The sequence below is a fragment of the Oncorhynchus clarkii genome, chromosome 27 (genome assembly GCF_045791955.1).
Source record: "Oncorhynchus clarkii lewisi isolate Uvic-CL-2024 chromosome 27, UVic_Ocla_1.0, whole genome shotgun sequence".
In the NCBI taxonomy this organism is placed as follows: domain Eukaryota; kingdom Metazoa; phylum Chordata; class Actinopteri; order Salmoniformes; family Salmonidae; genus Oncorhynchus; species Oncorhynchus clarkii.
In genome coordinates, this window is record NC_092173.1 from 26,236,976 (window position 1) to 26,259,964 (window position 22,989).

The 22,989-nt window shown below is 46.7% G+C and overlaps 1 protein-coding gene and 1 pseudogene across 4 annotated transcripts in view; both read right to left on the reverse strand.

Moving 5' to 3' along the window:
• The window catches only part of LOC139386304 (unconventional myosin-XVIIIa-like), a 161,811-nt gene extending 141,517 nt beyond the window's left edge, over positions 1–20,294 (reverse strand). For all 4 annotated transcript variants that reach the window (XM_071131819.1, XM_071131814.1, XM_071131813.1 and 1 more), the window contains exons 1-2: positions 20,180–20,294; positions 16,513–17,731 (exon numbers count right to left, since the gene is read on the reverse strand). In XM_071131819.1, coding sequence (XP_070987920.1) covers positions 16,513–17,559 — 1,047 coding nt within the window. In that variant the 5' untranslated portion in view covers positions 17,560–17,731; positions 20,180–20,294. The remainder of the gene's footprint in view (positions 1–16,512; positions 17,732–20,179) is intronic.
• Positions 20,295–22,169: 1,875 nt separating this feature from the next.
• LOC139385745 (phospholipid scramblase 2 pseudogene) lies at positions 22,170–22,908 on the reverse strand (annotated as a pseudogene).
• Between the last annotated feature and the right edge of the window lie 81 nt (positions 22,909–22,989).

Consider the following 22,989-nt stretch of genomic DNA (forward strand, 5'->3'; position numbering starts at 1 on the left):
GAGCTCGGTGCCAAATTAATCAGAGCGCCATACAAGTTCATGACCTCGAGCTCGGTGGGAGCCACTCTCTAAGTACTAAGCATGATGGGAGCAATGAGGCAAAGAGGAGTGAGTTCATATCATGTCCTTCACACAGACTCAGAGCTCACAGCAGCTCTGTCAACAACTCACGCTGGCACCAAGGGGAAAATACTGCAGGCAGGATATACGGAAGGTCTCTCTACCTCCAGGGAGAAAAGAAGGGGAAAATACTGCAGGCAGGATATACTGAAGGTCTCTCTACCTCCAGGGAGAAAAGAAGGGGAAAATACTGCAGGCAGGATATACTGAAGGTCTCTCTACCTCCAGGGAGAAAAGAAGGGGAAAATACTGCAGGCAGGATATACTGAAGGTCTCTCTACCTCCAGGGAGAAAAGAAGGGGAAAATACTGCAGGCATGATATACTGAAGGTCTCTCTACCTCCAGGGAGAAAAGAAGGGGAAAATACTGCAGGCAGGATATACTGAAGGTCTCTCTACCTCCAGGGAGAAAAGAAGGGGAAAATACTGCAGGCAGGATATACTGAAGGTCTCTCTACCTCCAGGGAGAAAAGAAGGGGAAAATACTGCAGGCAGGATATACTGAAGGTCTCTCTACCTCCAGTGAGAAAATAAGGGGAAAATACTGCAGGCAGGATATACTGAAGGTCTCTCTACCTCCAGGGAGAAAAGAAGGGGAAAATACTGCAGGCAGGATATACTGAAGGTCTCTCTACCTCCAGGGAGAAAAGAAGGGAAAAATACTGCAGGCAGGATATACTGAAGGTCTCTCTACCTCCAGGGAGAAAAGAAGGGGAAAATACCAAGTCAGATTTCTGGATTTGTTATCATCCAGTCAACCAGTCAGTACTGTGGCATAAGTCTCTTTTTAAGTGAAAAACACAAGACAGTCACTTTCCAACTATGGGTTGTTATTGGAGCTCAGTCAGTGTTTAGGTGGGTGTAGGGAAAGGGAGGGGGGGGCCAGAAAAAGTATGTTTGAGTTCCAAAATGTTAGGTTGTTAGAATGTTAGAAGGTTTAGATAAAATGGGAGCCAATTAAATCAGGATTGCTTCCTGAACGGAGTCAAATAACATGTCAGCAGCACGGGTACACTGTAATGAGGTGTGTGTGTGTGTGTGTGTGTGTGTGTGTGTGTGTGTGTGTGTGTGTGTGTGTGTGTGTGTGTGTGTGTGTGTGTGTGTGTGCGTGTCTAATGTGTGCTAAAGCATACCAACACGAACACGTAAAGACTGTGACAAACACACAGGCACCCACACACCAGCAAGGCCCTGTGGACGGTATGCATCGATTCTGTCGTTGTAATCTATTTCAAAGCCAGCCAGGGAACCGAGGGCACACACAGACTCATGCTTTAGTGCACCTCTCCACCCTACAAAGGCAGTGAACCGAGGGCACACACATCCCCATGCTTTAGGGCACCTCTCCACCCTACAAAGGCAGTGAACTGAGGGCACACACAGCCCCATGCTTTAGTGCACCTCTCCACCCTACAAAGGCAGTGAACTGAGGGCACACACAGCCCCATGCTTTAGTGCACCTCTCCACCCTACAAAGGCAGTGAACCGAGGGCACACACAGCCCCATGCTTTAGTGCACCTCTCCACCCTACAAAGGCAGTGAACCGAGGGCACACACAGCCCCATGCTTTAGTGCACCTCTCCACCCTACAAAGACAGTGAACCGAGGGCACACACAGCCCCATGCTTTAGTTCACCTCTCCACCCTACAAAGGCAGTGAACCGAGGGCACACACAGCCCCATGCTTTAGGGCACCTCTCCCTCCACACTACAGAGGCGGTGAACTGAGGGCACAAACAGCCCCATGCTTTAGGGCACCTCTCCACCCTACAGAGGCGGTGAACTGAGGGCACACACAGCCCCATGCTTTAGGGCACCTCTCCACACTACAGAGGCAGTGAACCGAGGTCACACACAGCCCCATGCTTTAGGGCACCTCTCCACACTACAGTGGCGGTGAACTGAGGGCACACACAGCCCCATGCTTTAGGGCACCTCTCCACACTACAGAGCGCTCTTCTCTACTATTTTACGGGGGTTCCTCTAGGTCTGACTGAGGTTGTTGTTTTTCACAGTACATATTAAATATTCAAAATATACCAAAATCGCTTCCAGACAGTTTAGAACTGATGCCAAGCCAACCGGAAATACCAGAGCCCAAAGAAAGAGAGGAATGGGGCAGACAGAGAGAGGGAGGGAGGAGTGTAGAGGGAGGGGTTTGGAAGAGGGAAAGGGGGAGAAACAGAAAGCTACAGTAGATTGAGAAGAAGAGCCCAAGAACACAAGGAGAGGGAGAGAGAGAGAAAGAGAGAGGTTGCAGGGTGAGGGAGAAAGAAGGAAAGGACAACTAGGGGTGAAGCGAAGGAAAGGAGGAAAGGAAAGGAGGAGGAATGGGGAAGGAAACAGAGGTGGAAAGAGGGTGGAAAGGGGCTGGGAAGGAAAGGGGATGGAACAGGGATGGAATGGGATGGAAAGAAAAAAATATGACAGACAGACAGACAGACAGACAGTGAGGCTCTGAAATGGATGATAACCAACGAGAGGAGAGAAGAGAACACTAGCGCTACTGATTTATCACAGATTGCTGCCAGCCCGCCACTGAACTGTAATATTCAAGTAAACAGAGAAACTCACAGAGTGCACCAAGATAAAGCCAAATGGAGCCAAATCACCTCAGCCTTTGTAGAGACAGAGTGAGTGTTTCAATTTGATGAAGAAGATCTACTGTATTGTGTAGAAATCTGTGAATTCTAACAGCCAGTGAGCTAACGAGTGTTTGAGGGGTTAACTCAAGAGGGGGCAAAGCATAGCCCGCTGGGCACTTCAATCCGGCCCACAAGGCATTAAAAAAAATGTAGTTACAGTCTTGTCCCATCGCTGCAACTCTCATTCGGACTCAGAAGAGGCAAAGGTCGAGAGCCGTGCATCCTCCGAAACACCCGAAACACCATACACCTGGCGACCGTGTCAGCATGCATGCGCCCAGCCCGGCACAGGAGTCACTAGAACGCGATGGGACAAGGATATCTCGGCCTGTCAAACCCGGACGACGCTGGGCCAATTGCGCACCGCCTCATGGGTCTCACAGTCTCAGCCAGCTGTGACACAGCCTGGGATCGAACCCCTGCGATGCAGTGCCTTAGACCATTCCAGATACAGCAGGGGTTCAAACTTTAGAACCCAGTTCCTACATTTGAATATAAAAATTGATTTTATCAAATAAAACTAGGCTACATTTTATCTCTGGGTTCCTCAGGATGACAAATCAGAGGTAGATTACTGAATGTAAGTACATTATTTACCTTCAGAGATGAATGTTTCAAACCAAGTGCTGTGATAGAAGTTGTGTTGTTGTGTACTCCCTTCAAAACAATAGCATGGTCTTTTTTCACTATTAACAGCTACTGTAAATTGGACAGTGCAGTTAGATTAACACGAATTTAAGCTTTCTGCACATAGACATGTCTATGTCCTGGACATTACTTACAACGTCATTCTAGTCACATTAGCGCACGTTAGCAACAACCACCCCGGTATAGGGACACCGATCCCATAGAGGTTAAAGAAGCTTAGGTTGTTCCTTCTACACAGAATCCACCAGAGGTGACAATGAAAACAACATCAAAACAAAACCTGAAACAAGGCTGTAGTACATTAGGGGTGGGCCTACAGGCCTGCAGCCTGCATGATGGGACTGAACAAGAAGTACATATCCCTGCAAGGTGAAGATATATCTGCACTGTACCCATTAACTGTTACGTTTTGTAGTACATTAGGGGTGGGCCTACAGGCCTGCAGCCTGCATGATGGGACTGAACAAGAAGTACATATCCCTGCAAGGTGAAGATATATCTGCACTGTACCCATTAACTGTTACGTTTTGTAGTACATTAGGGGTGGGCCTACAGGCCTGCAGCCTGCATGATGGGACTGAACAAGAAGTACATATCCCTGCAAGGTGAAGATATATCTGCACTGTACCCATTAACTGTTACGTTTTGTAGTACATTAGGGGTGGGCCTACAGGCCTGCAGCCTGCATGATGGGACTGAAAAAGAAGTACATATCCCTGCAAGGTGAAGATATATCTGCACTGTACCCATTAACTGTTACGTTTTGTAGTACATTAGGGGTGGGCCTGCAGGCCTGCAGCCTGCATGATGGGACTGAACAAGAAGTACATATCCCTGCAAGGTGAAGATATATCTGCACTGTACCCATTAACTGTTACGTTTTGTAGTACATTAGGGGTGGGCCTACAGGCCTGCAGCCTGCATGATGGGACTGAAAAAGAAGTACATATCCCTGCAAGGTGAAGATATATCTGCACTGTACCCATTAACTGTTACGTTTTGTAGTACATTAGGGGTGGGCCTACAGGCCTGCAGCCTGCATGATGGGACTGAAAAAGAAGTACATATCCCTGCAAGGTGAAGATATATCTGCACTGTACCCATTAACTGTTACGTTTTGTAGTACATTAGGGGTGGGCCTACAGGCCTGCAGCCTGCATGATGGGACTGAAAAAGAAGTACATATCCCTGCAAGGTGAAGATATATCTGCACTGTACCCATTAACTGTTACGTTTTGTAGTACATTAGGGGTGGGCCTACAGGCCTGCAGCCTGCATGATGGGACTGAAAAAGAAGTACATATCCCTGCAAGGTGAAGATATATCTGCACTGTACCCATTAACTGTTACGTTTTGTAGTACATTAGGGGTGGGCCTGCAGGCCTGCAGCCTGCATGATGGGACTGAACAAGAAGTACATATCCCTGCAAGGTGAAGATATATCTGCACTGTACCCATTAACTGTTACGTTTTGTAGTACATTAGGGGTGGGCCTACAGGCCTGCAGCCTGCATGATGGGACTGAAAAAGAAGTACATATCCCTGCAAGGTGAAGATATATCTGCACTGTACCCATTAACTGTTACGTTTTGTAGTACATTAGGGGTGGGCCTACAGGCCTGCAGCCTGCATGATGGGACTGAAAAAGAAGTACATATCCCTGCAAGGTGAAGATATATCTGCACTGTACCCATTAACTGTTACGTTTTGTAGTACATTAGGGGTGGGCCTACAGGCCTGCAGCCTGCATGATGGGACTGAACAAGAAGTACATATCCCTGCAAGGTGAAGATATATCTGCACTGTACCCATTAACTGTTACGTTTTGTAGTACATTAGGGGTGGGCCTACAGGCCTGCAGCCTGCATGATGGGACTGAAAAAGAAGTACATATCCCTGCAAGGTGAAGATATATCTGCACTGTACCCATTAACTGTTACGTTTTGTAGTACATTAGGGGTGGGCCTACAGGCCTGCAGCCTGCATGATGGGACTGAAAAAGAAGTACATATCCCTGCAAGGTGAAGATATATCTGCACTGTACCCATTAACTGTTACGTTTTGTAGTACATTAGGGGTGGGCCTACAGGCCTGCAGCCTGCATGATGGGACTGAACAAGAAGTACATATCCCTGCAAGGTGAAGATATATCTGCACTGTACCCATTAACTGTTACGTTTTGTAGTACATTAGGGGTGGGCCTACAGGCCTGCAGCCTGCATGATGGGACTGAACAAGAAGTACATATCCCTGCAAGGTGAAGATATATCTGCACTGTACCCATTAACTGTTACGTTTTGTAGTACATTAGGGGTGGGCCTACAGGCCTGCAGCCTGCATGATGGGACTGAACAAGAAGTACATATCCCTGCAAGGTGAAGATATATCTGCACTGTACCCATTAACTGTTACGTTTTGTAGTACATTAGGGGTGGGCCTACAGGCCTGCAGCCTGCATGATGGGACTGAAAAAGAAGTACATATCCCTGCAAGGTGAAGATATATCTGCACTGTACCCATTAACTGTTACGTTTTGTAGTACATTAGGGGTGGGCCTACAGGCCTGCAGCCTGCATGATGGGACTGAAAAAGAAGTACATATCCCTGCAAGGTGAAGATATATCTGCACTGTACCCATTAACTGTTACGTTTTGCAACCCACTCAGCATTCTCTCATTGATCACTATGTTAAACACTAGACAACAGTTTATTCTAAACAAGCTCCCCACTGTACTCTTCCCTCTCTCCACTGTACTCTTCCCTCTCTCCACTGTACTCTTCCCTCTCTCCACTGTACTCTTCCCTCTCTCCACTGTACTCTTCCCTCTCTCCACTGTACTCTTCCCTCTCCCCACTATACTCTTCCCTCTCTCCACTGTACTCTTCCCTCTCTCCACTGTACTCTTTCCTCTCTCCACTGTACTCTTCCCTCTCCCCACTATACTCTTCCCTCTCTCCACTGTACTCCTCCCTCCCTCCACAAAAAACTTTGGGCCCAATCACAAAATAATAACCATTGCTGGTATTGTTCCTCAGCCTCAGAGCAGAGCATGGCCGACTGGCCGTGGTGGAATGTGGCAGAAAGTTCCCAGAAGGCTTTGTGTTGCGGGTCAGTGGCATGGCAGGCCAGTCCTCCAGAGCTGTGTTTAGTACACAGAAACACACCAGGCCGCTCCCAAGCAAAGCCGTCTCTGCTCGGCTGACTTCACACTGACAACAAACAGCACACAAACAGCAGCGTGGCTAGAGAAGAGCAGGTTGGGCTGGTAGTGGGAGTGGGACACACTAGTTAGTCAGTGGAGTGTTTGTGGCAGTGAGTCGTTACTGTAGTGAGGTGCTTTTGTTTTGTTCCTATGGCAGAGATGCTCTACTCTGCTCTGCTGTTCTGTTTCAGGCTGGGGATGTAGGGCTGTGAACAACTAGGCCTCTCCAGGACAACAGACGAGATGCTCTGCTGTTCTGTTTCAGGCTGGGGATGTAGGGCTGTGAACAACTAGGCCTCTCCAGGACAACAGACGAGATGCTCTGCTGTTCTGTTTCAGGCTGGGGATGTAGGGCTGTGAACAACTAGGCCTCTCCAGGACAACAAACGAGATGCTCTGCTGTTCTGTTTCAGGCTGGGGATGTAGGGCTGTGAACAACTAGGCCTCTCCAGGACAACAGACGAGATGCTCTGCTGTTCTGTTTCAGGCTGGGGATGTAGGGCTGTGAACAACTAGGCCTCTCCAGGACAACAGACGAGATGCTCTGCTGTTCTGTTTCAGGCTGGGGATGTAGGGCTGTGAACAACTAGGCCTCTCCAGGACAACAGACGAGATGCTCTGCTGTTCTGTTTCAGGCTGGGGATATAGGGCTGTGAACAACTAGGCCTCTCCAGGACAACAGACGAGATGCTCTGCTGTTCTGTTTCAGGCTGGGGATGTAGGGCTGTGAGCAACTAGGCCTCTCCAGGACAACAGACGAGATGCTCTGCTGTTCTGTTTCAGGCTGGGGATATAGGGCTGTGAACAACTAGGCCTCTCCAGGACAACAGACGAGATGCTCTGCTGTTCTGTTTCAGGCTGGGGATGTAGGGCTGTGAACATCAAGGCCTCTCCAGGACAACAGAGAAGAAGACAACAAAGGGGACTGTAGACTATCCAGGGATTACCCATAACCATTCTAGGTGTATTCAGCATAGAGCGCATTCGGAAAGTATGACTTCTTCCACATGTTGTTATGTTACAGCCTTATTCTAAAATTGATTAAATGTGTTTTTCCCCTCATCAGTCTACACACAATACCACATAACGACATTGCAAAAACAGGTTTTTAGAAATGTTTGCAAATTGATCAAATAAAATAAACAGAAAAAAATTACATTTATATAAGTATTCAGACCCTTTAATCAGTACTACCCTGGGGTGGCAGGGTAGCCTAGTGGTTAGAGCATTGGACTAGTAACCGGAAGGTTGCAAGTTCAAATCCCTGAGCTGACAAGGTACAAATCTGTTGTTCTGCCCCTGAACAGGCCGTCATTGAAAATAAGAATTTGTCCTTAACTGACTTGCCTAGTTAAATAAATACAAATTGTTTTAGCACTTTTGGAAGTGATTACAGCCTTGAGTCTTCTTGGGTATGACGCTACAAACCTGGCACACCTGTATTTGGGGAGTTTCTCCCATTCTTCTCTGCAGATCCTCTCAAGCTCTGTCAGGTTGGATGGGGGGAGTCACTGCAGAGGTATTTTCAGGTCTCTCCAGATATGTTCGATCAGGTTCAAGTCTGGGCTCTGGCTGGGCCACTCAATGACATTCAGAGATATGTCCCGAAGCAACTCCTGCGCTGTCTTGGCTGTGTGCTTAGAGTCATTGTCCTGTTGGAAGGTGATCCATAGCCACAAGCCTGAGGTCCTGAGTGCTCTGGAGCAGGTTTCCATCAAATATCTCTCTGTACTTTACTCTGTTCATCTTTCCCTCAATCCTGACTAGTCTCCCAATCCCTGCCCCTGAAAAACATCCCCACAGCATGATGCTGCCACCACCATGCTTCACCGTAGGGATGGTGCCAGGTTTCCTCCAGACGTGACGCTTGGCTTTCAGGCCAAATAGTTCAATCTTGGTTTCACCAGACCAGATAATCTGCTTTTTTATGATCTCAGAGTCTTTAGCTGACTTTTGGCATCTCCAAGCGGGCTTTCATGCGCTTTTTACTGAGAAGTGGCTTCCGTCTGGTCACTCTACCGTAAAGGCCTGATTGGTGGAGTGCTGCCTTCTCCCCCGATTGCTCAGTTTGGCTGGGCAGCCAGCTCTAGGAAGAGTCTTTGTGGTTCCAAACTTCTTCCATTTAAGAATGATGCCTCTGTGTTCTTGGGGACCTTCAATGCTGCAAAAATGTTTTGGTACCCTACCCCAGATCTGTGCCTCGACACAATCCTTCGACCGAATGGCTTGGTTTCTGCTCTGGAGGCGAAAGGAACGCATAACTGTTTAGGCGAGGTGCCGGCTAGCGGAGAAGAACACCTGTTTAGGCGAGGTGCCGGCTAGCGGAGAAGAACACCTGTTTAGGCGAGGTGACGGCTAGCGGAGAAGAACACCTGTTTAGGCGAGGTGCCGGCTAGCGGAGAAGAACACCTGTTTAGGCGAGGTGCCGGCTAGCGGAGAAGAACACCTGTTTAGGCGAGGTGCCGGCTAGCGGAGAAGAACACCTGTTTAGGCGAGGTGCCGGCTAGCGGAGAAGAACACCTGTTTAGGCGAGGTGCCGGCTAGCGGAGAAGAACACCTGTTTAGGCGAGGTGCCGGCTAGCGGAGAAGAACACCTGTTTAGGCGAGGTGACGGCTAGCGGAGAAGAACACCTGTTTAGGCGAGGTGCCGGCTAGCGGAGAAGAACACCTGTTTAGGCGAAGTGACGGCTAGCGGAGAAGAACACCTGTTTAGGCGAGGTGCCGGCTAGCGGAGAAGAACACCTGTTTAGGCGAGGTGCCGGCTAGCGGAGAAGAACACCTGTTTAGGCGAGGTGCCGGCTAGCGGAGAAGAACACCTGTTTAGGCGAGGTGCCGGCTAGCGGAGAAGAACACCTGTTTAGGCGAGGTGCCGGCTAGCGGAGAAGAACACCTGTTTAGGCGAGGTGCCGGCTAGCGGAGAAGAACACCTGTTTAGGCGAGGTGCCGGCTAGCGGAGAAGAACACTTGAAAAAGAAAAGGAGAGCCACACAATGTCCAATGTTTCAACAGACAAGCTGTCTTCATCAGGGTAGAATGACAAACACTGCAGGTCACTAGTTTATAAAGTGTCAAAGGACACAGGTGGGTTTTGCTCTGACATACACTGTCAACTGTGGAACCTAGATAGGTGTGTGTGTGCCTTTAAAAATCATGTCCAATCAATTAAATTTACCACAGGTGGACTCCAATCATGTTGTAGAAACATCTCAAGGACGATCAATGGAAACAGGATGCACCAGAGCTGAATTTTAAGTCTCATAGCAAAGGGTCTGAATACGCATGTAAATAAGCTATTTATGTTTTTTATAAATTTATTTAAAAAAAAATGTTTTAATGTTTTCGCTTTGAGTGTAGATTGATGACGATTTTGTTTTATTTCATCCATTTTAGAATAAGGCTATAACGTAACAAAATGTGGAAAACGTCAAGGGGTCTGAATACTTTCCGAATGCTCTGTAGATTAAGCCAGTGTGTGTGTATATGTATGTTTGTATTGCGTGCATGAGTGTGTATACACATGTGTGTATGTTTGTGTGTGTTGCCCACATCTGGTACACAGCTGTGGGTGGAGAGACTAGCCCCAGTCCTAGACAACCTCTCCGTGGGCACCACTGCAGTAACAGGCCATGCTGCGTCTTTACAAGGTAGTGAGTCTCCTCTCCACAGCAGTCTCCTACCTCCACTGTGGAGAACTAGCCAGATAGCCTGGGGCCCACCCAGACAGGTCACAGAACAACTCTTCTCACAGGGAATATTATACCGAGTCCAGAGAGGCCTATTAAAAAGGCACTGGGCCTCATCCACATACTGACTCACAACGTTGCTCTACAGTCACAACACATCTAGAAGGACTGGAGAGGAGGAAAGGAAACGGCAGCCATGAAGCTATTAAACTAATGTGCATCATAAAACCCAGACATAAACAATTGACTAATACATTTAATAACATACGGGGGAAAAAAATGTTGGATCCCTTATCCACTTTGGACCATGGACTGAAATGACCCCAGCTGGGCTTGGTTGGGATTGGACCGTGGACTGAAATGACCCCAGCTGGGCTTGGTTGGGATTGGACCGTGGACTGAAACGTCCTAGCTGGGCTTGGTTGGGATTGGATCGTGGACTGAAATGAACCCAGCTGGGCTTGGCTGGGGTTGGACCGTGGACTGAAATGACCCCAGCTGGGCTTGGTTGGGGTTGGACTGTGGACTGAAATGAACCAAGCTGGGCTTGGTTGGGATTGGACCGTGGACTGAAATGAACCCAGCTGGGCTTGGTTGGGGTTGGACCGTGGACTGAAATGACCCCAGCTGGGCTTGGTTGGGATTGGACCGTGGACTGAAATGAACCCAGCTGGGCTTGGTTGGGATTGGACCGTGGACTGAAATTAACCCAGCTGGGCTTGGTTGGGGTTGGACTGTGGACTGAAATGAACCCAGCTGGGCTTGGTTGGGATTGCTGAGGGTTTTTTGCGTGTGTAGAGTTTTCAGAGGTATCTGCTGAGGAGACAGGAGAGAGAGGAGCAGGAGCAGATGTAGGCTACATGTCAGGATGCTGGCGTGGCGTGGCGTGGCGTTTGTTATTGCTCAGGTTTGACATGGATCCAGGTACAGTGAATTCAGGATGACTTGGGTTAAGCTCTGAAAGAAGCTCAGGGAGAGCAAAAAGGCCTGTTTTAGAGAAATGGGCAGCTGTCAATCATGGGAGGAGGAATCCGGTTTCTAAAAGTCCTACAAACTGGCCGCCTCAAACAAGTTAATCAACCTGCTGTATTTTGCCTAGGTTGAGAATTAAATCCTATGCATTCACACATGAGCCCATTGTCTGGGTGGACCCTCCTCAGCCTTATCCAGGGCCAGAATAGACCTAAGTATCTTGTTTGTTCCTGTGAACCGCAATGCTTTATCCCTTCTCCCCATCTTGGTGCTCCTTGCAGGATATCCTGTCTACATGAGCCACTGACTGGGAGCTTCCTGTCTGTCTGGGGCACTGGTAAATCACCATCTGTGTGTGTGTGTGTGTGTGTGTGTGTGTGTGTGTGTGTGTGTGTGTGTGTGTGTGTGTGTGTGTGTGTCACAGCATACTCCCCGACAGCCTCCTGACCTCCTCACATTCCTGAGCTATGGAAGAGGAGAATTTCAACATGTCATTCTCTGCCAAGGAAAGTTGGACGTAAAAAATGTTGGGAAACTTTAAAAATAGAAAAACACCCACACACTCAGCCCCTACTCAACCCTAGCGCCCGACCGACCCCCCTGCTCCAAGAGCTACTTGGCTCCAAGAGGATGGAGGATAGAGGGTCATACTGTAAGGGTCACAGTAGCCTCCAGGGGACATTTTTCTATACAGTTACAGTACACTTCCTAAACAGCACAAGTACTGGAATGACTTATTTCTCTCTGTGACTTTCAACTAATTAAATATTGCGCATATGTCCATATTGTGTCCCTACGGTACTTGGGACAGCTGTGGTACAAGCCCATGTTCCCTACTCTAGGCTTGACAACAGTCTTTCATCCACACGGCTAAGGTGTCTGCCCTGCACACTGGATATTTCTTCATTAACTTTTAGTTGTTTATGAAACAGACTCTGCATTGAATGTCTAATTACCATGAGTCTGGAAAGCCGTTTCAGAGTGCTTATAAATCTGGAGACGAGAGTAGAGCAGCTGCTTGTGTCCCTGTGAAGTGTGCCTCCATTACAGCCTTTGTTGAACTGAGAAATGACCGTTCTGTTGCTTCTCCTTCACTTGAACGGATGACCCGACTGTACAAGCTGTTTATGTCTGTTTTAGAAGACAAAGGGATGGAGAGCTGGCCTGCTGCTTAGTGAGACTGGAACATATAAGGAGCATATAAATCAGTAAGGGACGCACACAAAAACGCACCCACGCACACACACCTCAATAAGCACTCATTTCCTGTTTGAGTAATGGAAACATTATCCACACTGTGACTCAAAGGGGCTTTTCCGAAGAAACCAACTCCAGGGCCCAAGGAGGGAGGGCCCACAGTCCCAGAGTCACTCTCCGTCTCTGCAAGAAAAGCCATTCTTTATTTTTCTCCCAAAAACTCCAGAGAACAACATGTGGCCAGAACACGGCTTGCTGGGGCAGATTAGCCTTTCATTAGGACTTTGTGTCACAAGGGCCCTTGAATCTCAGCCAATTGAGGGACACAAACAAAAAGCTTCAAATTGGCTTCCCTACCCCCCTTAGGGGACAGGACTGCTCGCTACGTGATAGAGCTACATGACAAGCGATAACAAAGACTCAGTATTGTGAGTGGGCATCAGCTGAAAGACGAGAGAGGAGAGGGAGAGTGCTGGCAGGGATGTGGGACAGGAACGGAGCAGGGTTGATTGCAGAAAACTAAGAAGTCACTAAATACATTTTGTCTTAACAGCTCCAACAAGGGATTGGGGGATTCCCAAGTATCGATATCTACAAATTATACACTACCGTTCAAAGGTTTGGGGTCACTTAGAAATGTCCTTGTTTTTGAAAGAAAAGCACATTTTTTGTCCATTAAAATAACATCAAATTGATCAGAAATACAGTGTAGACATTGTTAATGTCGTAAATGACTATTGTAGCAGGAAACGGCAGATTTTTTTATGGAATATCTACATAGTGATACAGAGGCCCATTATCAGCAACCGTCACTCCTGTGTTCCAATAGCACATTGTGTTAGCTAATCTAAGTTTATCATTTTAAATGCTAATTGATCATTAGAAGACCTTTTTGCAAATATGTTAGCACAGCTGAAAACTGTCGTTCTGATTAAAGAAGCAATAAAACTGGCCTTCTTTAGTCTAGTTGAGTATCTGGAGCATCAGCATTTGTGGGTTCGATCACAGGCTCAAAATGGCCAGAAACAAAGACCTTTCTTCTGAAACTCGTCAGTCTATTCTTGTTCTGAGAAAAGAAGGCTATTCCATGCGAGAAATTGCCAAGAAACGGAAGACTCCCTTCACAGAACAGCACAAACTGTCTCTAACCAGAATAGAAAGAGGATTGGGAGGCCTCGATGCACAACTGAGCAAGAGGACAAGTACATTAGAGTGTCTAGTTTGAGAAACAGACACCTCACAAGTCCTCAACTGGCAGCCTCATTAAATAGTACCTGTCTCAATAGTACCCGTCTTCATTAAATAGCACCAGTCTCAACGTCAACAGTGAAGAGGCGACTCTGGGATGCTGGCCTTCTTTGCTAAAATTTCTATAAAACTGTTTTTGCTCTGTCATTATGGTGTATTGTGTGTAGATTGATGAGGGGAAAAAAATATTTCATAGATTTTATAATAAGGCTGTAATGTAACAAAATGTGGAAAAAGTGAAGGTGTCTGAATACTTTCACAATGCACTGTATGCCAAACTTGCCAAACGCTATCATGAAAGTCGTAAACTTTGTGTTTATCCTTGATGATTCTTAATCAAGTGCACCTTGTTTTAAATGATCAAATAAACAAAACTAAAAAGCAGTACAAATCGTATCGACACCTAAGTATCTTGCTAATATCGTATTGTGAGGTCCATGGCCATTCCCAGCCCTACTCCAAAGCACACTTCTCAGGGTGTTGACTGCATCATCATGATCTGTCAGATTGAGACTCTAACCCTCTCACAGCAGTGGAAGTCAGTCAGCGCCTGGGATCTGATTCTGATCTACTCTCCCTCTTTCTGTTCTGGGAGACAGCAGTGGGTTAGCCTACACTACACAGGGAGGGAGGCGCAGAGCCAGGAAAAGTACAAAAGGGGGAGGCTGGCCTCAAACTGAACAGCACAGCAAAGTCCTTCTTTGTTTATTGGTAAATTCCAAAATAGAACAATGCCGAAAATTCCGGAGTGAGGCAGAAAGGAGGGGTGGGGGAGTGGGAGGGGTTCTGCGGTGCTACCATGTCACCCATTTGTGAGAAAAGCATATTTTGGGGGAACGGATAATTTCCCCTGTGTTTTTCAAGTCTCTCCAAATTTCTCAGTAGCCGGCCATTTCTTCTCTGTGTAGTTTAGACAAGTGTGCTAAGACAAAACTTGTGCCTTGCTATTCCATGTCCTTTCACAGACTAGACTAAAGAACAACTAAGGGTTCTCCTATGGGGACAACCAAATAACTTTTCACCTATGCATTAAGACTGACCCATTTGATGCCGTTAAGCTTCAAAGAGCCAATTATTCCGGGCTGAGGGTCAGATACAAAAATCAAGAGGAGCAGTGTGGTGTTGAGTGACAACAAACATGGTCATGAATTGGTAGTGTATGTGTGACCATTTTGTAAACCTAGTTTTTAGGCACAGAGTATCCTTCAAGTATCATAACATTCCCTGACCCTGACCGCAATCAGACCACTGTCTGCCACCTAATCAGGGACAAGGCCTACCACACTACACACACACACTTGCAAGTATACAGACACACGCATAATTGCACACACACACACACACAATTCAAAACACACCCTTTTCGCCTCTGCACAACAATCCACTATTATACTGGAACAGTAACATAACCATCTTACTAACCAACATCACAAACATCCAGTCCACAAGATTACAAACAAGGACTTGGCTCAGAGCACTGCGGTTAGGTCTAGCTGTTGGAAAATTCTTGGATAGGAATATCATTTTCAAAAGATAAAAAAATATATATATATTGATACATAACTTATGCAGCAGTATAACTATTTGCAGATGACTGAACAAACATGATACATTGTCTGCTGTTCTTGAGTGATTACAGGACACGGTGAACACACACACAAACACTTTTTATAGCAGTGTAATAAATGGATATCATCACAAACAGATTTAAATTCCGACTGTTGCAAGTTAGCATGAAGAAGGTGTGGCCCATCTTCTCTAGCCCTAATGTGATTAAAGAAGTCTTATCCAACCCCCCACCCCACACACACACACACACGCACAGCTGGAGTTGTTTGCCTCGACAACACTTCCCCTGTCTGAACTCTGAACTGGACAGCAGTTCCCGAACAGTAGCCTGTTCACACAGACACACTTTCTACTTACATCAGCATGCAGACATAGTGTTTGAAGAACACACACGTACACACACTTGCTTACGTATCTACCCTCACAGAAGCTGAAGCCCGGGCAGAACACCCTTCTTATCTGATAAAACCAACAAGCAGAGCATAAAATACAAGATTAGCCACAACAGCTTCCATTTGATATCAACCGGGTGGTCCGGCCAGAAGTCGACTCCGTCCACCACTCCATGTGGCTGGGCTGCACACATCAAGGTGACATTTCTACATCAAGCCCAGACACCCACAAGAAAGCATGGCTGAAACCTAAACATTACAGAAGGTATATAAGGAGAGGAAGAAACATGGCAAGAAGAGTCTCATAAAAACTGCTTCAAACCGTCAGAGCTGTGGTAAGTTCGTCACTAACGTTTCCCAACAGAACATATATGTTCTGTAATTGTTTTTTTACTCTTAAGAGTTTTCTGTTAGTTCATACAAAAACCAAACTGGACATGGGTTGAAGTGCGCTGTGGAAACAATGAGAGACTTAAGTGTCTGGGCCACTCCATAGGTTAGGCCACCTGTAAACAAGTTGTGTGGGAAGTGGGAGGGAAATGTGGTTGTTTGTTAGCAAAAGTGATCACCATCAAACAGTTCCAGAGTTACAACACCCATCATGCTAAAACATGAAACAAAACATTGGCATTGGTGACTCACTCCACCATTTAACAACACTGACTTTCCACACACCCACACTAACCAGTGTGATATGTTGGGAGGGTTGGGTCCAATTCAACCCTACAGTATAGAAGAGCCAAACCAGCCCGTGGGTTGCCTCTCTAGAAGTTGTAGGTCTGAATAGAATGTCTATCTAGGTGATAAGTAGAGCAGTGATTTGGGGTAACTTACATCCTGGGCTTCTCGGCGCTGGCCGTCTGTGTTCCTCAGCCAGCAGCGGCTCAGCTCACTCAGCTCCAGGATGGGCTGCACCTTCAGCCTCACCGTGTCCCCAGACTGACGGATCATCTCCACAATCTCGTCCCTGGTCTTGTTCTCAACGTTTCCCCCGTTGATCTCCACCAGACGGTCTCCCGGCACCAGCCCCAGGGCCAGGTCCTTAGTGCCGGCCCCGGGCTCTGCGAAGTGCACCACTCTCCGGTAGACCCCTCCGTCGGCTCCGCGGTCCAACATGGTGGTGCGGCGCAGGGAGAATCCGAAGTCACCCGTGTTGCGGCGCTGGAGCTCCAGCTCCCGTGGCTCCGGAGACTGTGGAGGGATGACAACCGGGAGCCTCAGGTCAGCAGGGAAGGTCTTTTCCACCACCTCAGGGATGCGAGCCATCTTGACCGGCACTGGCCAAGGTGCTGGCCCGACCCCCACCCCGACCCCCAGCTTCTGCTGCTGGAGGCTGTGCTTACTCTGCGGGTCGAACACCTTGTTCTCCACCTGCGGGGACGGAGCAGCTGAGTTCTGTCCCGAGAGCGTGGAGGTCTCCGAGGGGCTCTCCTCTTTGCTCCTCTGGGAGAAGGAGAAGCGCTTCATGACCTGAGAGGAGTTGTGCTTGGCCATCGAGCCGAAGTGGGCCACGCGGTCTCGCACCGAGCCCCGGTCCTTGTCCAGACAGCCGCCCCCCTCACCCTTCAGGTCATCGGTGGAGCTGGCAGCGCTCAGGCCGTCTGCGTCCAGCACCATGCTACTGCGGTTGCTCAGGCCGTCTGACTCGATGTCAGTGAGGCTGAGCTCGTGGCTGCTGGCCACCTTGATGGGGATGGGGTTGGAGATCTCCAGCTTGTTCTTGGAATCCCGCTTGGACTCCCTCTTGAGGTTGAAGAAGCCACGCCTCATACTCATCTCCTCCAGGCTGCGCAGCTCCGCCGCAGACATCCTCTCCTTCTTGTCCTTCTTATCCTTCTCTTTCTTCCCTCCATCCTTCTCCTTTTTGATCAGACTGAACATGGTGGTGTGCCTGCTGTGTTGCTCAACACAGTGGGTCCTACCGGTTTGGCTCCTGTTTTCTCAGGCAAGGGGGATTTTTCCATACAGAGGCAGAGGTCCAGTTTTTTGGGGTGGTGGGTCCAGTCTTTCGTAACCTCCAAAAAGGGGTTAAGCTGCCACTAGTTCAAATGCCCTATGGGAGAGAAAAAACACCTTCAGTCGACCTTCACATCTGGCATGACAGAATGAGAAACAGCGCTCATTATGTTTCATAAATACAATTATAAACTGGGCAGTGGTATAACACACCGTATACCACGGGTATGACAAAACATTTATTTTTACTGCTCTAATTACATTGGTAACCAGTTTATAATAGCAATAACTCACCTCTGGGGTTTGTGATATATGGCCGATATACCATGGCTAAGAGCTGTGCCTATGAACAGCCCTTAGCCGTGGTATATTGGCCATATACCACACCCCCTCATGCCTTATTGCTTAATTAGATCACACACAATATATCACTTCCATTGCAGAGGACGAGTGAGGAATTGTTGCAGAAAATAAAACTGTGCATTTAATAAACACCATCTTTATTTCTTGTAACCAAACATCTTTCTAAGCCTTTTGAGTAGGACTATAGATAGAGCAACCCACACCTTAACACTTTGCAACAGACCATTACCATGCCACACAAAACACTAGCCGATAAAGTGAACATGGAAAAAATATTACACACATCACAACCAAACAACAGTTTAAGTGATCTTGGCAAAATAGACAACATTCCTAGTGTAATGGATGTGAAACGGCTAGCTAGTTAGCGGTGGTGCACGCTAAATAGCGTTTCAATCGGTGACGTCACTTGCTCTGAGACCTTGAAGTAGTGGTTCCCCTTGCTCTGCAAGGGCTCCAGCTTTTGTGGAGCAATGGGTAACGATGCTTCATGGGTGACTGATGTTGATGTGTGCAGAGGGTCCCTGGTTCGCGCCCGGGTATGGGTGAGGGGACAGTCTAAAGTTATACTGTTACACTAGCCTCCATTAGAGCTGCATTAGCTCAAACATCAAGGAAGATCTTTTTGCCAAAGAGACACTCTCAACATACTGCAGAAAGTAGGCAGGACATTCCCAAAATCTGGGTTTTATTACTATTTTTCTGACCCTCTATATCGGGTAACATTGCACGGAATCCCAAACAGCCTAAGGCTTCAAACCCAAATTATGTAGTCTAGGCCTAAGCTATATTTCAGTCTCCATTTTATATGTGTAAATCACATTCAATGTAAGCCAAACACCCAAATAGGCTTATACCTACCTCCTCTACCTGAGTGATAGAAGACATTTTGAAGGTGAAATAACTGTTTAGCCTAACTGTTGTTCCAGTGACGGATGGGGCGCTCAAAATGGGTCAGAATCTACACAGTCCACTCTGGTAGTCACTGGGTGAAACGTTGGTGTCAAAGTTCCAGTTCTATCTGATGTTCCCAGAGTTCCCAGCAGCAGGAGACCCCTACATCTAAACAAGCTTCATTAACAAGGGGTCCGATTCTTGCGCCCCAAAAAACAGGAAGCAAGGTGTTTTCAGGACTAGCTATAAATGATCAGGAAGAGAACAATAGACAGAAAAATAAACAATTTATCAAATTGTCCTCCTTGTAGAAAAAACAGACCATCTGACAACTAATATGATGGAAATACCTAGCTATGTGAATATCCTGCATAATAGGTCTTGGCAGCTGCCACCACATGCACAGTTTTTTTTTAAATACTGGCAAGTACAACACTTCACATCCATCAATCACCCTTTTTCCAGGAGATCGCAAAACCTTAAAGAAAGTGAATTTTTAAATCATTAATAAGAAGATGTATTGATGGAAATAGATTTTTAATAATGGTATAGTTACATATAGCTCACTATTTTGCATCCTGTGAGCAAAAACATATGCCTGCATGACGCTCCTTAACAGCTTAATTTTGAGCTGAAAAATGTCATACACTTTCGTGGTTATAGCCAAGCTTCCTTGTTGCTACAGATGTTTACACTTTTTTTCCAACACCGCAGGGATGCTATGGCCACATCATTTTGCCACTTACATCAAGGCTTTTCGTTACAACAATGAAATGCAGCTGAAATAGTTGACACGCTCCACTACGCTAGCGAGTGAGGTGTCATCGTTCCCCATTCCCTCAATGGACAGGGAGGACAAAAAGCGAGAAAGCTACTAATACTAGCTAGCCAGCTAGCTGATGTCACATTGGGAATTATAATGTTTTACAGGCCATTGTTAACTATAACTGTAAAGTAATTTCCTCTAAATCTGTCTGTCACAGAAAAGCCCTGGCTACAAGACTTTATTGAGAAAAGTGATATTTTGAAACTACCAATATGCCTTTAGTAAGCTTGCACGATTAGCTGGCAGCCCAAGCCTCTGTTCTTTGCCCACATTAATTCTGGTGTAGCCTATCAACTAGGCTAGCTAGCTGCTACATCCCTGTGAACATATTTTGGGATTTCTGAGAGACTTCTATCTATAGCTATCTAGCTAAGCCATTCTGCTTTCAATGTTTAGCTCAGATTGGTGCATCGAATCATTTTGAGATATTCTAACATATTCATGAAATGATGAATGACTCACCGTTTGTGTGTGTTCTTCCTCTGCTCTGTGTCGGTGGGTTGACACTGGTGCGTTCGAATCGGAGGGAGCTGTATTGATGGGTGCAGCTCGCACTAGAAAGCAGCTGCGTTGACTGTATATGATTAGCTAGATGACTGGTTACAGCACGCATGCAACATCACTGAAAATATATCGAATAGTGATTCCTGCTGGCCAGTTGGGTTTATTGCAAGTTGGACACAGGATGTACCACTTATGAAAGATTACATTATCACTCTATGATGATAGATTTCTATTGGTTGCGGTAGCATTTTATATTTTGTGGATAAAGTATTAATACATACACAGTAAATAATGTAGGAGTGACTGGTTTGTTTATCTGGGATTCATTCCAACCAAGCACTATCAAACACCATTTGCAGGATCCTGTTTAGGGTTCCCCTTCACAGTTCGTGGGGTGCCCCTGGCCATTGAGGTGGGCCCTAAGCAGTTGATTATTTTGCTTATAGCACTGGCCGCCACTGTGGTGTCGGTTTACCAGTAGTGGAAATTCACACCACACCTTCGCTCATGCGCAGTGAACTGTTTGCCTCTATGTTTGGCTGCTGCATCAACTGCAAGCCTGGAAAGTGAAAACATTATGCATGGTAGAGTCATAAACTATAAGGTAAGTTATAACAAACTTTAATTTGAGAGCTGGAGGTGCAGAATCCCTCTGGTAACCCCATAGGGTACGTGGTGCAGGAGTGGCACCCTTACCTGCCCAGACTCACTGTGCAGAACAAGAGGAGAGAGCCCCAGCTTAAGATCCATGGTGCATGTGTTGTCTGTCAATGCTGGTCAGATGTAAACTTTGATGTGAAGTCTCTGGATGAAACAGTGAAGGTGAAGGCGGTGATGCTGGGAGTGTAGAAATGTAGAGGAGACGGATCATATTACCATCCCTATAGGTGACATTTTCTGCCCACTGAACAACACCAGGATTAAAATTAAACAAAAACTGTATGAATTGACAACTTCCATGTTCCATCCATTGATGCTCAATGTAAAGCATGTTGAAATTTGAAGTTAATAGAATGTTAAAGAGATCATCTGGGATATTACCTGCTGCATATATTCACTGAAAAGCGGGGTTACTATGTTCCGTTGTCCTTTGTTTGCTAAATCATGAGTTGTTAACTGAAAGTGTGTTATTTTAATTATGAGTTTCAAATAAAGTCTTTAGTGCGGACATCAACCTTGAATCCAGAGCCTATGTACCCTGAGACCCCTCTTTCCTATGGTCCTTAGCAGTGGCCTCTCCCCAGGCCCTTCCACACACTTAGGGTAGTTTGTCACTCTACCAGACTCTGCAACATCTTTGAGATGTCACCTTGCACCACACAGAGTAGAGAATTTGGTACCTGACAGAATTTGTAACTTTACCGAAGCAACCTTTCTTGTTCAACAATCATGCGTTATAAATCTGTGACTATTTATGTGTATTGCTCAGTTTACTAAACTCTAGTTAATGAATCGCCTCCTGAATCGCACATAGAAAGGTTTAAAATGAAATCACGCTGGAAGACTATAACGAAGTTTGGTCCTGTTTGCACAATTCTTTTGCTCAATGAAAATGCCCTCCAAAGTAACAGTGTTGTGTACCTATTGGCAGTTTCTATTGAGGGCTTTGTTTTAGAAGTCTGGCAATAACTTTGGTATAAAAAAAATCCCAAAGTAGAAAAAAATAGTATAACACTGCTATTGTCATCACGCTGTCCATGGTACTGAAATGATGTGCATTCTAATGTCTGCAGCTTTGTACATTTCCTTTTAATTAATCGATTGTATTACTGTAGCCTATCTAGAAGGTGCACCTATCATAAATTATACATAAGAAAAATAGAGTCCAGTAAAAAAACACTTTCAGTATGCACAAAAACGTTACAGAGAGGATAGGAAACAATTGTCAGTAAATCCCCCATCAATATTCTCATTGATTTATTTCACACCCAAGGGTTCTCATAGTCCATTAAGAGTAGAAAGTGTGGGAGTAAAAGTTAATTTGGGATTTTAAGTTATTTATTTTCATAAAGTCGATGGGGAAGCAGGCTCCCAGCAACACAGCCTTCATCTTCACTTCCAGTTCCATAGGGAATGAGATTACAAAGTTATCTGCATCTTGACAACTTCCTGCAGCAATCCAACCCATTTCTTACTGATCTTCCCCGCCACGTTTTCTCATCCAGGGACTCCTCTCAATCTGCATGGTGAGTTTAGTGTAGAAAGGGTGCCAGTTCTGCACCACGTACCCTATGGGGTTACCAGAGGGATTATGCACCTCCAGCTCTTGCAGGTAGCAGGGGAAGCAGCAGGAGTCGCACCTCAAAGGGTGTATCAGGGTCATTGCTTCCTGTCCCAGGTTGTCCTGGATGTGAAGGGTGAGAAGTAAGGCCGGGGCCACAGAACTGTAGAGTGCAGCAGTCATTCTCCTCTGCTACAGCAAACACTTGCTGCCCGACACTGTTCTTTACAATGTAGTTAGTATTCACTCACCAGTCCAGAACCACTTCAGCCAGATTAACTTTCTGGTGGTCGAGGAGCTAGTCGATCTGAGTCAGTTATTCCAATCCTGGATGGCAGGCTAGTGGTCTGAGAAGGGCAGGCATCAGCACAAGAGCCTGAGGGGGCACAAAGCCTGGGGGTAGTGGGACTCCGGGAATCATGGGGGCAGGATAGAGGCCTGAGGGTAGTGGGACTCCGGAGCTCATGGGGCGGGGTAGAGGCCTGAGGGTAGTGGGACTCCGGGCTCATGGGGGCGGGGTAGAGGCCTGAGGGTAGTGACACCCCGG